The following is a 14,769-nucleotide window of genomic DNA, read 5'->3' as shown; positions in this document are numbered from 1 at the left end:
GTTGTCCGTGGCGGGCCATGGCTGTTGTACGTGACGTGAATTCTTCGGTGCGATAGTGTCTAGAGCCGGTATATAAGCCGCCACTCTGTCCTTCCTTCTTGTCAGTGTGTGACCGAGTAAACATGTGTTGCGCTTAGCCAGGGTGTGCTTCCTGCCGGTTCCTCCCCTCTTCTGCCAAAGATGCAAAAGTGGCGACGAGGATAGGATCCGTGTGAACACGCGGTGTCGATGCGGTGTAAGCTCCCCAGGCACCTTGGGAAGCTGAGACAGCAACGTGGCAGCTGCAGGCGAGTTCGAATCCGTCCTCGAGAACGGTGACGAAGATTTCGAATCGTACTATGAGGGATCGCGCTTGGAACACCCGAGCGCGGGGTTGCAGCTACTACCAGAGCATCCTAACGGCGCCGCACCGAAACATCGCACCGTAGAGTATCACTCATCGCGCGCATCCCGTCATCGGGGCGGCCGATCGTCGTATGCGACTGGCGTGCCGCCGGCTCTCAAACTGTCGATAACGCCAGGGCCGTGAGCTACGCGAAAAAACACTGCTCCGCTGAAATGATTTAGCATTTACAGTATCATCAATGATTTGTGCAGTAAAGCAAGAACAGATTACTGTTCATTCCTTGGACGTCCGTCACCACCCTGCAGCACGGGCTATCACCCCGACCTGTGGACCACGTCGGATCAGCATAGCCTCACGCATAACTTCAAGCAACCTGGTTTAGAATGAAGTTTTCTGAGCGTGGCATTACTAGCAAAGGAACATCACTGACGCGCCCGTCGCTCGTTTCATTTTGTTTGTTGTTTAAACCTTAGCGCTTGTGTATTGCGTTTGATATTATTTTCGTGTGCCCGCTGAATACATTTGGTCAGTGTATGCATGTTTCTCCGACTCATATAAATAGTAGTTCTATCTAATTCCCTAACGTGTTACGCCACCTACTAGGGCGGAATGAAAACCATGTTCTATTTACTGCAAAATGTATTGTCCATTTTTGCGAACCGACGTTTGTGCGTAATTTTTTATCATGAAGTTCATGTCACCCTTCTGTGCTTGTACCAAGTGTATCTTTTGTACCAACCCTCATGTAATGCCTCCCCTGCGGATGCCCTAGAGGTATTAAAATAAATAAATATGTTTTACGGTCTGCTAGTTGCAATAGGTGCTGCGAATAAACGGCAGAATAAAAATGTGATTTATTGGTCCCTCGTCCCATTGTAGGCGCTGGCATGTTCCGTGCGAAATCAAAGCAGAAACAGAACCAAGCGCACTATTTTCTCCGGCTCCCGGCCAATAGAAAGGTTGGCTGCTTCTTCAGCGTCAGGAGCACGCAAGTAGCAGGCGACACGCGACCTCGAAGTTTCCGAGTCGGCTACTGCTGTCGGCAAAAAAGCGTGCCACACGCTTAAAACTCTGCTAGCTCCCGCCAAGCCCAAAGACAAAGCATATGGGCAAATAATACAAGTACATTATGCTCCTGAACCCATGGCCATAGCTGAACATTTTCCATTAAACCGTCGGGTACAGCAGGACACAGAACCGGCAGCCATTCTTGGATGAACCTCTGCGGGACCATTTTGCAGTCACACCGAAAAGTGAGATGACGCGAGCCGAGGTCCTGAAGAGGAGCATACTAAGGTTTTCGGAAGCGTGCGAACCAGCCCCGAGTGTTTAACTTGCCCGTTCCGAGACGAAGAAATTCTAGAACCACGGGCAGGAACTGGGAGTCCAGGTAGTAGAAAGACAAGTTTACAGCACAAGGTCCGGCCAGCTGCGTGAGGACTTCAACGAAGACCGAGTGCCGCAACACAAAACAGGGCGGCCTTGCTATCACTGCGAAGCCTCCTCCCACACCAACGAAGAATGCCCGTTCCGGAAGTACCGGTGCCGCGTCTGCAGACGAATGGGCCACTTGGCAACAGCGTGACGATCGTCCGCCAACGCCAATATGTGGAGTACAGTAGTGGTTAGGAGAGTACGTTGCTGCATGATGTACCTTCCTGTGATGACAGTGTCCGAAGTGATACGGTAAATGTGCGCGTTGGAGGTACGACGATGCAAATGTGACGATGTGACGACAATGCGACGATGCAGATAGATTTCTATCGCGCCCGAGATGCTCTATAAGCGACACTAGGCGGTGCGGTGATTGTTGTCCTGTAACGTCAAGCTAAAAGCCAATGGGGCCACGCCGTAACGGTTTTGGGCAAGCTGACGATGCTAATAGAGCACAATAGACAGACAGCGCCGCGGTCCCTGCAGCACATTGCAAAAGAATGAGACTGCGTTGCTGGGGCAAGAATAGCCGGAATCGCTTAGGCTGGACTGGATGAGTGTGCGTGGGGTGGCTATACATCGAGTAGATATCTTTCCTGAAAGGTTCTCGGAAGTATTTAAACCAGATATCGTACTGATAACGGATTGCCAAGTCAGATTGTTGCTGAAGGAATGGCACAACCGCTGTCTTTTGTAAGCACCGGCCGGTGCTCTTCGCTCTCCAACATCCGAAGTCCCATTAACTGAAGGCCTCGCTGGACGTAGGGGTGATTCTTCCCGTCGTAAAAAGCTGCTAGGCCACACCGCTGTTGGTGTTTCCAAAAGTGGACGACTCGGGGGACAACAGAATGACGGTGAATCCTTGCTCGAGCCCAGATCATTATCAGCTGCCAGCCATGGAAGACTTGGGTGTAGCTTTGCAATATCTCACTGATCTGGATCTTTCAACAGCGTATCTGCAGCTGCAGTGAGCAAAGACTGCAAGCAGCTTTCGCTCACAATAAATGCGCACATCGGGTTGTTTAATTTTACGCGCCTGCCTTATGGGATAAACAGTGCACCCTTTGTATTTTTGGCAGTCATGAACGATGTTCTAGGAGGCCTAGATAAAGTCGCATGCCCCCTTGATGATGTGTTGATTGCAGGGGGAAGTTTTGGGGAGTGTTTGAAAAAGGTAGAAAGCGTGCTGACGAGGTTCAAGAAACGAGGCATTAAACTGGGCAAAAAAAAATTGCGCTTTTTTCGAAACATCGGTGACCTATCTGGGTCATATGTTTGAGGCAAATGGAATTCGGCCATCGCATGATAAGGAACGCAATATCAAAGAATCTCCGACACCACGGAGCAAACAGTACATTCGAGCGAATTTGGAAATGGTCAATGTTTGCGCCAAATTCGTGTGGAACATGTCAGCAGAGCTGGAACCTCTGTACGAGTTGTTAGGTTAAAATGCCACTGCCAACATTAAAAGTGAAAATGTTATGTTAGTATGTTAACATACTACAATCCAAATGACGGAGTCGGTCCGGTATGCGACGCGCGGGCATATGGTGTAGGTGGTATACTACCATAAAATCGCGGTGGCCGAAGGACCGATTGTGTTCGCGTCGAGGGCGCTCAGCCAGGTTCTCAGAGAAGGGCTATGCGCGCCTGGAAAAAGAGGCGCTTGCTGTTATTGTCGATCTCAAAAAGTTTCACGCAATTTTGTTTGGCCGCAAATTTTTTGTTTATTTGGATCACCAACCCTCGATTGAAATGTTTGGCCATGGGAAGCCAATTCCTACAATAGAAGCAGCACGAATACAACGGTGGCCGTTACCCTTGCCGCTTATGGCTACCGGTGCGTCTACCGAAATGCAAGCGAAATTTAAAATGCCGACGCCCTTTCACGGCTACCGCTCCAAGACAAAGCTATGGAATCAGAGGGCGCTTGTTCATTTCTTGTGCTAGACGAGGTTCCACTGTTGGCAAGGGGAGTTGGATAGGAAACGCTGATATTAAAATGAACGGTTGTCCAATGTTTTGCGTCTTCCACAGAACGGGTGGCCAGTGCATGTGTCGGACAACTCCCTTACGCCATACATAGTTCGTCCTAACGAACTGTCGGTAGACCAAGAGTGTAACAGAGCAATCGTGCGGTTATAGCCGCTGCTTTGCAACGGAAGGTTCTGAAATGTTTTACGAATGTTACCCATGTGTGACGCGAAGGAAAATGCTGCCAAGAGGTCATGTCTGGTGGCCTCGTCTAACGCTAGACATAGAGGAAGCGATGAAAAAGTGCATCACTTGTCAATTGTCGCAGAATACGGTGCCGAGTGTGCCACTAATGTCATGGGGATGTCAAACGAGTCGGTGGCAGAGTGCATCTCGATTTGCACTCGACAGAGTGCAAATCCTTGGGTGTGGGGAGTGGGAGTGCAAATCATGACTGCTCCCCTACGCGACGTCAATTAGTCGGTGTGATAGTGGCTAGAGCCTGTATATAAAACACCACTCCGTCCTTCGTTCTTGTTAGCCTGTTTTGTTGTGTAACCGAATAAACACGTGCTGCACTTAGCCAGCGTGCCGGTTGCTCCCCTTCCTGCCAAGACACATTATTGTTGGCTCGAAGTCTTCAAAGCACAACTAAATCAAAAGTTCCCAGCAGATGGCGCACGAGCGTTGGGAATGCGCAAAAATAAGAATTTAGCGGCCCTCCGCTGCATTCACCGTGGCGAGAGCGAGCAAGGAGGATAATAGCGTGAGAGGGCAAAGGGGCGGCAGTGGACGATCGCCTTTCGAATTTGCGGCGAAGCAAGGAGAAACACGGCCAATTTTATTGCCTGCAACTTCATAGGTCCCCGTGAAGGACGAAGCTGAACGGGTTACCGACGCACGGACACTAACGTGTTTGTTACATCATCATTTGTCCAGGCGGACATATTTGCACGAAAAATTGTTCGTCTTGTTCATAAACGAATAGGTGAAACACGCGAAGGTTGATGTGAAACACGCAATGCACAATGACAACCAAGGTCTCCGTCGCTTGTTGGCCTCCACTTCCGCCTGACGAACTTAGTGGTCCGCACGACGCTCAAGAGCACGCTCAGAAGCGCGCGCCCGTGCAATTTCCTGCTCTTAGGCAGAACCAATCACCCCTGGCCTACTCATAGACCCGTGAACGTGCATTCGAACGTAATTACAATAAGAGATCCTTAAGGTGAGCTTTTCTGGATGGCGTTTTGCATACAGCTCTTCGGCCGAACGAATCACCCGTGGACCTGCGAACGTGAATTCAGGTCGTCGTCGTCGTCCTATTCCTCCTCCTCCTCCTCCTCCTCCTGCTCCTGCTCCTCCTCCTCCTCTCCTCATAATCATCATCAGTAGAGATCCTCAAAATGGTCTCTACTGTATGTCTTTTAGGATGCAGCTCTTTGGCCGAACAAGTCACCCAAGGCTTACCCATAGACCTGCGCACGTGAATTCGCGTCATCATCATAAGAGCTCCTTAAGGCGGGCTTTGCTGTATGGCGTTTTGTATACAGCTCATCAGCAGAACAAATCACCCGTGGCCTACCCATTGACCTGTGAACGCGAATTCTGGTCATCATCCTCCTCATCTTTAGATAACCTTGAGGTCGGCTTTACTGCATGGGGTTTACACACACATCGCACGTTGCAGTCGTTATTTCAAGCTTCGCTAAAATAAGCTTTCGGTATAGAGTGACTTTTCCGCAATGCGTTTTTAAAGCCCCCTCAAACCCGCTCTCAGTTTTTTTTTTGTATTTCACAATTCTTGAATATATGCAGTGTTGCGGCCTGTTCCAGAGAACATTAAGACAGCGGCGGAAATTGTGATGTTTTAAGTGGTGTCATTGCCAAATTTTTACATCTATAACGATGGCGGAGACGGCGATGACCACAATAACAACTAATATGTCATTGCTAAAGGCGGTTTTATTGGCAGCGGGCAACCTCGGGCACAATAAGCCATAATAATTTTTTTGACCGCTTCACTAGAAAAATAACAAAGATTGTAATCATGTTAAGATAAATGAGCATTGTGTGCCTAAGCAGCGTCTAAGATAAGGGCAAGCCATTTTAAGAGCTCTTATACGGCTCTGCCGCATTTTCTTATTTCGATAACATGACACCGTAATATTGAACAAGTAGCCATAACATGTTATCAAACTAATTTTAGCAGAATGGGTCTTCGAACGCACGGTGTGTCCCAGTCGTGAGCAGTGGTGTCACCTTGTGCGCAGACAGTTGGCAAAAACGAGACACGATCTGAGAGGGTGAGCGAGTACCTCATGCCGTATGTGATGTGCCCGTCCGATTGGAGTCGCACCATCTTGTTCTTTTCGGTGACGTCGTGCAGGAAGGAGTTCTTGTCGTTGGCGAAGAACGTGTCAGGCACCCAGATCTTCTCGGCGAAATCTCCCGACAGAGTGAGCTCGGACTTCTTCTTGCTGAAGGTGAGACGCTCGTCGCGCCAGTACTGGTTCAGGTACAGGGTTATTGTGTAGTCCTGTAAAAAACGCAACCCACGTATTCGCTTCCACAGTACGCACTGTCCAACGCTAAAGGGTTTTGTGTGTGTGTATGTGTGTGTTTGAGAGAAAGAGAGAGAGAGAGACTCTCTATTAGAAGAGAAAGCCGAAATGTTTGCTGGAATTAAGGCGCCGACGTGCTACTGGGAGGGAGAAGGGGGAAAGAAAAGGCCCGATATATTACAGGGCAGAAGAAAGAGGAAGAGAGAAATGAAATAAAAGAATAGAGAAAAAAAATTCCGCCCACCTCCCCTCGCGGGAACACTGGTGTGATGCGGCGCTGAAGGGGGTTCCATTGTGCGCTTCCGTTGGGTCGATTACTCGAATTGCGTGAGCAATCGTCGGGTAATGCGAGAGAGAGAGAGAGAGAGAGAGAGAGAGAGAGAGAGAGAGCAAGCGTAGCGCGGACGACCGTCGACTCAGAGACCGGCCGGAGCGCGGCACTCCGCTTATATGCGCAGCGCACCCGAAGGAGAGGAGATCGCGGGAGAGAGAGTACTGCACATGCGCACAGCGCACAGCGCCGCGCGCAGCGCCGCCAACCGGCGGAGTGAGAGTGCGCTGCGCCACGCGCGCGCAGGTGTTGAGCGGAGGTGGTGAGCGGAGGAGAGACGCAGCTGTGCGGACGTGGACGCCGACGCATGCAGGACAGGGCCGCCGGCAAGAGATGCTCCTCTCAGCGTCGCATCTAATAACAAAAAATGATGCTCGGTTTGTGTGAGTAGCGTGATTGGAAAGTATGTCTTCTAAACTCTAAATCACTGCAATGACGCCAATCTCGTCCAGATTGTGAAACAACGCCGCCAGTACTTTGCGTGGAGCTGGTGGAGATGGCCATGGACCAACAAGCACTTTCAAGATCATCGGTCCTGGGCTTAGGCGGTCTAGTTTCTGCACGAGAATGCACCTTGCGTGCATATATGAGGATCATTCCAACAGCAAATGCTCCACGGTTTCCAGCGATCCACAGTTGAAGGATTTTGTGAGCCGATGCAGACAGTGAACTGAACCACGAGTATTTAGAGCAGCCTCGCCAGCCCTATTGCAGTTCGAGGCATAACAAACGGAAAATAGTGTTGTAAGAGTGCTTCTATGCGCGCTATCAGAATATTAAAGACAGTTCAAGGTCACGAAACCGCTAAAAATATGTGTAGAACCAGATTTGGAGTGATAATTCAGGGGGAAAATTAGGGGTGACCATGGATTCTTGTGACGAATTTGCGCGTCAGCTCAATACCTTATTTAGTTTTGTCGACAGAAACGCCGTCTCGCAAAATCAATGCGCCACCATTGCACCATAAGTTGATGAACAAAAATCCGGCGGTCTTGATGGTGCAACCACTTCCGTGCCTCACCAGAGCTGACTTAACTGGTGGTATTGATGCTTTTCTGCAGCATCACTGTTGCGCCAGCAACGTCCAAATTTGCCTTTATATTCCGTTCCAGGCCTTTTTTTATTATAAATACCTTCCTACCAGGAATGAACGGAGCTCCTGGATGTGAAATGCCTTCATAACCTTTACAAACTGCCGCTCCAATCCTTGCATGCAGCAGGTGGTCGCTTATAGCTTTTCGTTCTTTAGCTTATATGAGTGTTCTATTAGACAGGTTAATTTACCCATCCTTAAAGCACTCCAAAATATAAAATTGTCGCTACATTTTCTACCACGACTGCTCCAATAAACATTTAATCCTTGTCCTGTATTCACGAAGCTCCACTTTGTTCCCACTTGGGATGGCGCCCAGTTTGTTTATTTTGAACTGCTTGAATGCTTACTTTGTATCATCTGTTCCTGTGCAGCCCTCACTGCTGGAGCAAAGGCTGACTATCCATAAGTTCATATTAGGCACAGCAGTAGGAAACTTCGGCAGCACTATAAGAAGCACTTTCTCATTGGGAAATTCATAGCGCCCAAGCAGCACTGGCCGCTATACTTGCTTCCAGGGATACAAAAATTCAGTGATTTAAAGCTGCCCTTTAGGATTCTGCAAAAATGTTTTCACATTATCTGTGATCATACGTGGTGTCATACCTATTTGATAATGTAGATCGAAAAACAGCGGGAGGGGGTGGATAAAACGAGGACGCGCTGATAGATTAAGCTACAAACATTTTAAGATAATGGTTTAACAAAGTATCTGAATGGTGCGCTTTTGGTATACCGTTTGGAGAGTTGACCACGCTCGAATCTAAATTATTTGCCCAAAACATTTAAAAGTCTCACGCGCCAGAGCTAGACGTGGGCTATCAGGACTGTTTTCATTACACTAGCCATTAATTTAAGCCTCCTAGGGTCCTTGACGAGCTCCGAAATTTCGACACATGGGCGTTTCTTTTTCTTTCGCCTGCTTCGGAAAAACGTCCGCCCCGGCCGAGATCAAAACGTGTCTTTCGGCTCAGCAGTGTTAAGTGCCAGCCACTCAGATTACGAACTTTCTTTCTCTTTAGAGGTATTTCCGTTTAACATTTATTTACACCACCAGAAATGGTCTCCTAAGCATTTCAAGACTCCGTTGTGATTCGAACTTGGTGTTATAGATCACTTACCATGTTCACTTCTGATATGCTGTCAAAGCTCGCAATGTTTATGTCCATGCCAATAAACAAGGGATTTCCTGCAACACAACAGTGCAGTTATAAGAAACTCGCGTATTGCATACGGTCACTGTCTCACACGCTATATCGTACGAGTATATCGCTTAAGTTATGTGCTCCAGCGTCTCGTTACATTGTGTAAATATTTCTTCTGAAAAAAAAAACTCCAGCCCATTCCTGGCTATTTTCTCAAACGTAAATCACGTCAAGGTAAAATAGTAACAAAGCCAGGAACCTCCAAAATTGGGACGCAGCCGTATGTCATATCCTTCTAAGATGGTCTTCAGGATGTCGGTAATGTTTTCCAGCTGCTCTGGTGGTTGATGATTGTATTGGCAAGTGCTGAAAAATAAAAAAAAAAGAACATGTAAGAAACGATTTGGCTCAAGTGTCTTTTAGCATTGATCACTATTCTCTCTACCTACGGAGACACTTGTAAGATAGTTTTTTTTACCCAGGCCCGAATTTTCAAAATAATTCCCTATACTGCCGCCTTTCCTTAAGTATTGTTTTTATGCGGCAACTGGTTCACTTGGCGCACGCCATGACGGCCGCAGATATTCAGCCCGTCTTGCCAAGTGCTGCAAAATAAAAAAAAAGAACATGTAAGAAACGATTTGGCTCAAGTGTCTTTTAGCATTGATCACTATTCTCTATACCTACGGAGACACTTGTATAGATAGTTTTTTTTTTTTACCCAGGCCCAAATTTTCAAAATAATTCCCTATACTGGCGCCTTTCCTTAAGTATTGTTTTTATGCGGCAACTGGTTCACTTGGCGTACGCCATGGCGGCCGCAGATATTTAGCCCGTCTTGCCAACTACTGCTTTTTTTTTTACTGGGAAAGGTTTGGTTGTTAAAGGGACCACAAAGACAATATCCGCGTTTGCTTCATTAAAAAAAAAGGGCCTTTTGGTTATTTGTGCATCTTGCACGACGGCGAGCAACGCTGAAATCACTGGAGAATATCAACTTATTCCCATGAATTACATTTTTACCCTCTTCCGCCACTTTTCTTCTTTAGCATGGAATAAGAAAGATTATTTTGACGAAACTGTCTGGTCATTGGCGGCAGACCGCGTCCAAACGTGGTTACCGGTGGGGCAGACTGATACGTTAAACGCAAACTGTTTTCACGAAAACAAACAATGCCTCAATGTACCTTCTCTATGGTTACAACATTGTAAAAGGTAGTACGTATAGTGGTACCATTAGCCCTCATGCGGAGGAAGTATGACATCGCGGAAGGACGTATTTCAACCAGACATTTTTTCGAGCGCAAGTTCCCTCCCATAAATATTTCTTACATCGTAAATGGGACATAAAAGAAAGGTAGCCAAAAACAGCCACTTATAATATTGACTTGATGCCAAAAGCCAAAACAAGGGAAGCTCAGCAAAGAAAACGAAGGGCTGGTTAATCGTAGTTATGATTAAACGGCATGAAATCCTACACTGCGGGCACGTCATCTATTAAATGGCGCCGTGATAGTTTCAGATCTTTCACTACGCAGTGAAAGACCCCCAAACAAAATTATCTGACTTTGACAACCTCAGTCTAACTGTAGAACTCTTATCGCGTCTGAGAGGTCAGGCGGCCGCAGTGCTCACATGCTGTGGCAGTCGTAAACGCGAGAAGCCCAAACAATGTACTCTCAAAAATGGGCAGTCAGTCTTTTCGACGGAATACCCAACAGTGGCGACACGCACCTGACCCTCGGTGCGTTGCCTCCACTTTTGTGTTGACTTCGGATAATTTTTCACAACGCAGCCATTCGCTAGGAAATATTTGCATGTGAGAAGCGCTTTTTATATTCCAGGATTCGAATTTGATCTGCAGGCACCCAAGTGACTGAAATCTTCGGTAGCTTTTGCCCGCTTGAGAAAAACATTATGGGTCAGTTCCGTTGAAACCACTGGGAAAGTTTCTAGAACTTCAAGAGGCATCACTATGCTCTCATTCTTCACTGCCCTCTCATATCCGGATATCACATGCATTTTGCTGTAAAACTGTAAAGATTGGTGGCCTGGCCTGGTAAACCATCTATTCCAAAATTTTTCTTTCTCTCTTCATGGTTCCTCTGTTAAACACGCTTAGAAAGCTGTTTTATTCACTTTTTTATTGGCCTTTCGTGCTGTTAAAAGGTGTAAACCATTCTTAAATGTAACGTTGAATGTTACAAAATGTTGATACGAAGCTGTGCGATTGTATATTTCTGACTATGGATTGGCATTATGTTGTGCATGATTAAATAATTCCCACTGAGGCGATTATCTTTGCAGCAAAATAGCTATACCGCGAACCACACTTGCCGCATTAACATCTTTTTTGGCGTTTAAGGTAAGAATGCGTGAAATACATACCAATTACCAGAGACCAAAGTGAGTTTGAAACATGCATGCAGTGCCAAAAAGGCAGCAGTGAAGGCATTTTTGTGCCACAAAAAGAATCAGCACTAAAATTTATGCCGAAGTCGCAGGTACCTGAATACTAAATCTTTCTGTGTGCATACATATTTCAGGAACTCGTTTAGAGCGTTTGTGGCAAAATAATTTGTGGGAAAATACACCTGATACCTAAAGAAAGTCCTCTCAATTATTCCCGTTTTAGGACTGGTGGAGAAAGTATATGTCCTGCTGTTACCTAATGAAATGCAAATAATGAGAATAACCTGAATACTCAGAATATTTTGTCGTATTCTCCGTGTTTTTCATGCGGTACGCCGCGCTCTTTTTGTCCGAACTGCAGTGAATAAAGCGGAAAATTGGCCGCGTTACTGCTCGCATCGCTGCGAACGGCGTCGAAAGATCTTCTGCCGCCGCTGCCTCCTCTCCCCTCTTGCCCGCCCGCCTCTCACGTTGTTGCCGTCCCGCGACAAACAGGTCGGGACCCTTTGTTACTATTGCCAACAACGAGCCCGATGCTCCAGCACCAGCCTTCTTTGTACTTTTGGTGAAAAATTGTTTTGATCCGCTCTCTTGTTTGTTATCGCAAAAATTGCGCCCGCGTGCACTTTAATTAAAAGAGCTTTACGAGCATCAGTTATTGATGCTTTGCCTGGAGTATCCCTAATGTTTTCCTCTTGCTGTCATTGTTGTGTGCTACCAGATTTAGTAGTTTGTAAATTGTATTGTTCGTATGATTATCTCGTTGGAGTTTTTGTTGACCTCTGGCCGGGCGGCTGAATCCAGGGTCAAACAGACAGGCATACAGGCGGACGGAAATTTTAGCTTTGAAGTATCCCAAGAAAGACTAATGTCTTTAAATGTCACTTTTTCCTTCTGTGCATATATGTCTATGTTTATGCATGTGGACTGGCTGACCACAAGCACCTTCCAGTAAATTTAAACGTGAGCAACATGTCCGTACGAGGGATATAAAATATTCTCATTCTGAGGCCATTGTAGCTAAATTATTTCCCACCGTGTCCCGCAAAATGCAAAATGGCCCCGTGACGTGTTCTCCACCCATTCGCTGTCAAACTATGCTTTCGTAAGTACACAAACAAAACTCCTATCAGGCCACGACATGGTTTCGCCTGTAATGCGCAGTGACTGGTACAGCAGTCGCAATTCTGCAAAAGCCTCCGGAATAAATTTGGTCTTGTGTTAGTTTTGCAAGTACATTTCTCGTTGTTGATCACGGTATACGCTTATTGCATACCGTGGCGAGCTGCTTTCATAACTTCTGTTCTTCACAAGTCCCTGTTTGAAAATTCTCCGCAGTGATCTTCGTGTTCAGATTGCCGCTAATTCCTAGCCTACCAAAAAGCGATGGTCTTAAAGTGTGGCATAAATGTCAATAACGCCAGCTAATCTTCGGAAAGGAATATACTTAATTTTCATCTTTTACTTATCTCGTTAAAAACCGCCGCTGTGGTTCGGTGGCTAAGAAGTTGTGCTGCTAAGCACGAGGACACGGCTTCGATTCCCGGCCGCGGCGGCAGATTTTCTTATGGATGCGAAAATCAAAAACGCCCCGCGTGTAGGAGATTTCGGCGCACGTTAAAGATCCCCAGGTGGTCAAAATTAATCCGGAGCCCTCCACTACGGCGCGCTTTACCGCCTACGTTGCATCGGTATGTTAAACCCTACAATCAATCAAACCAACTTATGTCGTTAAAATGATTTGTGTTACGGCAATAAAAACGTTGATGCAACCAAGTTGATATCAGAAAACTCAAGAATTTTTTTAGCTGCTTAATTTTTACGATAAGTCTTGTAGGTGTAAAAAGGCACCAAATGGGAAAAATAACGCTAGAATTCGGTCTGCTTGGTGCATTACAAAGTGTTCACACCATCGCTTCAAGCATGCATATAGCAGCACACTGGTTTCTGTTACGCGGTTCGTTTAACTGCCTTGTTTTATAGTACCATGTAGCGATGGAGTGAACATTCCCAAAGGAAAGTTTAATTTCCGTTTGTTTTTATACTGCGTTAGTTTCCGTGCCAGCCTAGACCGAAGTACCGTGACAAGCTAGCTCGTTTTCTCTGGGAGAGTAAACTTGATGCAATACATTTCTGCGGGATTTCGCTTAGGCCCTACGCTGAGAAATGAAAATTAAACAAGCATTAAAAGATGGGTGTTAAAAAATCGATAAAGTGAACTGCGGTAATAAAGGCAGGTGGAAGCAAAGCAAAGCAGCAGCTTTACGAAGCAGTAGTGAAAATGCAAGAAATGGGCACGTGATTTACATTCACAAATGCACATGCCATAAAAGTGCACTTGGAAAGTTGAAAAGCGCGCGAAAAGTGCGTGAGTTGAAGATTTTCAGGCCTTTGTAATTCTTGCCAATTGACTTACTGCTTAGGGTGGTAAGGAAAATACTTCCATAAATTAGAGGCCGTCCTGGAAGAAAACAGTTTCATCGAGGAGAATACTTGAATCTCTTATAATTCAAGAGGTTAGAACCCAACCGTTTTAGGGAAAGCAATCCAGCATTTCGACCATCAACGCTTCACGTTCTTGTTGCTGCACTTTGTCACACAGGTAAAACACTTTAATTCGAACAACAATAACTAGTAAAGTGGTATCACAAAATCAATTTAAAGTTCCTTCGTCTCCTTACAAGTTGCTTTTACCCATAATCACCAAATATTATGACAGTAGTGGCTATATGCAATGCTAATTTAAATAAATTAAGTTTATATCAGTTAATTTTGATCAATGAGAAACATTCGCGCCGATCGAAAGGATCTCGATCAGCACGATTAAATATTCTAAGGTCTTGATATCAGAAAGTATACAAAATTTCTCAAGACGATTAGTTGTAAGAAGAGGCAACTCGCCAACTAAGGCGATACACTAAATAGTTGTCATGGTTTGCTTAAAGGCTGACAACTTTCGTAGCCTTCAGATAATAACACCGATCTCTTGGTTTTGTTATTAGTATTGTATAGGTTTTCGGGAGGTCTGTTGTAGGAAAATGTTTTGTTCATGCTCAGTCTTCTAAAAAAATGGGGACGACCACGCCATGTTACCGCAAACTTCGGTGCATGCAGAAGTAAATAATTTAAGCTGATCGATTGATTGACTGACTAATTAATTAATTAATTAATTAATTAATTAATTAATTAATTAATTAATTAATTAATTAATAATTAATTAATAATTAATTAATTGATTGATTGATTGATTGATTGATTGATTGATTGATTGATTGATTGATTGATTGATTGATTGATTGATTGATTGATTGATTGATTGATTGATTGATCGATCAATCGATTGATTGATTGAAGGTATTAATGTAATAGGGTCGATTCAAATAAAACGACTTTAAACTGCCAAAGCCCTTCACTTTGCATGTATGTATATATGTTTGTACGTACGCACGTATGTACACATGTATGCTTGTATG

At 45.6% G+C, this 14,769-nt stretch overlaps 1 protein-coding gene across 2 annotated transcripts in view; it reads right to left on the bottom strand.

Moving 5' to 3' along the window:
• The window catches only part of Lcch3 (Ligand-gated chloride channel homolog 3), a 56,776-nt gene that overhangs the window by 28,841 nt on the left and 13,166 nt on the right, over window positions 1–14,769 (bottom strand). Inside the window, exons 3-6 of one of the 2 annotated variants that reach the window (XM_077702170.1) lie at window positions 13,713–13,757; window positions 9,144–9,250; window positions 8,861–8,928; window positions 6,070–6,290 (exon numbers count right to left, since the gene is read on the bottom strand). In XM_077702170.1, the coding sequence (XP_077558296.1) occupies window positions 6,070–6,290; window positions 8,861–8,928; window positions 9,144–9,250; window positions 13,713–13,757 (441 nt within the window). The remainder of the gene's footprint in view (window positions 1–6,069; window positions 6,291–8,860; window positions 8,929–9,143; window positions 9,251–13,712; window positions 13,758–14,769) is intronic. The other variant, XM_077702171.1, reaches the window with a different exon arrangement.

The sequence above is a fragment of the Haemaphysalis longicornis genome, unplaced genomic scaffold (genome assembly GCF_048455015.1).
Source record: "Haemaphysalis longicornis isolate Haplotype H1 unplaced genomic scaffold, Haemaphysalis longicornis Haplotype H1 scaffold_3, whole genome shotgun sequence".
In the NCBI taxonomy this organism is placed as follows: domain Eukaryota; kingdom Metazoa; phylum Arthropoda; class Arachnida; order Ixodida; family Ixodidae; genus Haemaphysalis; species Haemaphysalis longicornis.
Note: the sequence above shows the minus strand (reverse complement) of the source record. Positions and strands in the feature narration are given on the sequence as shown.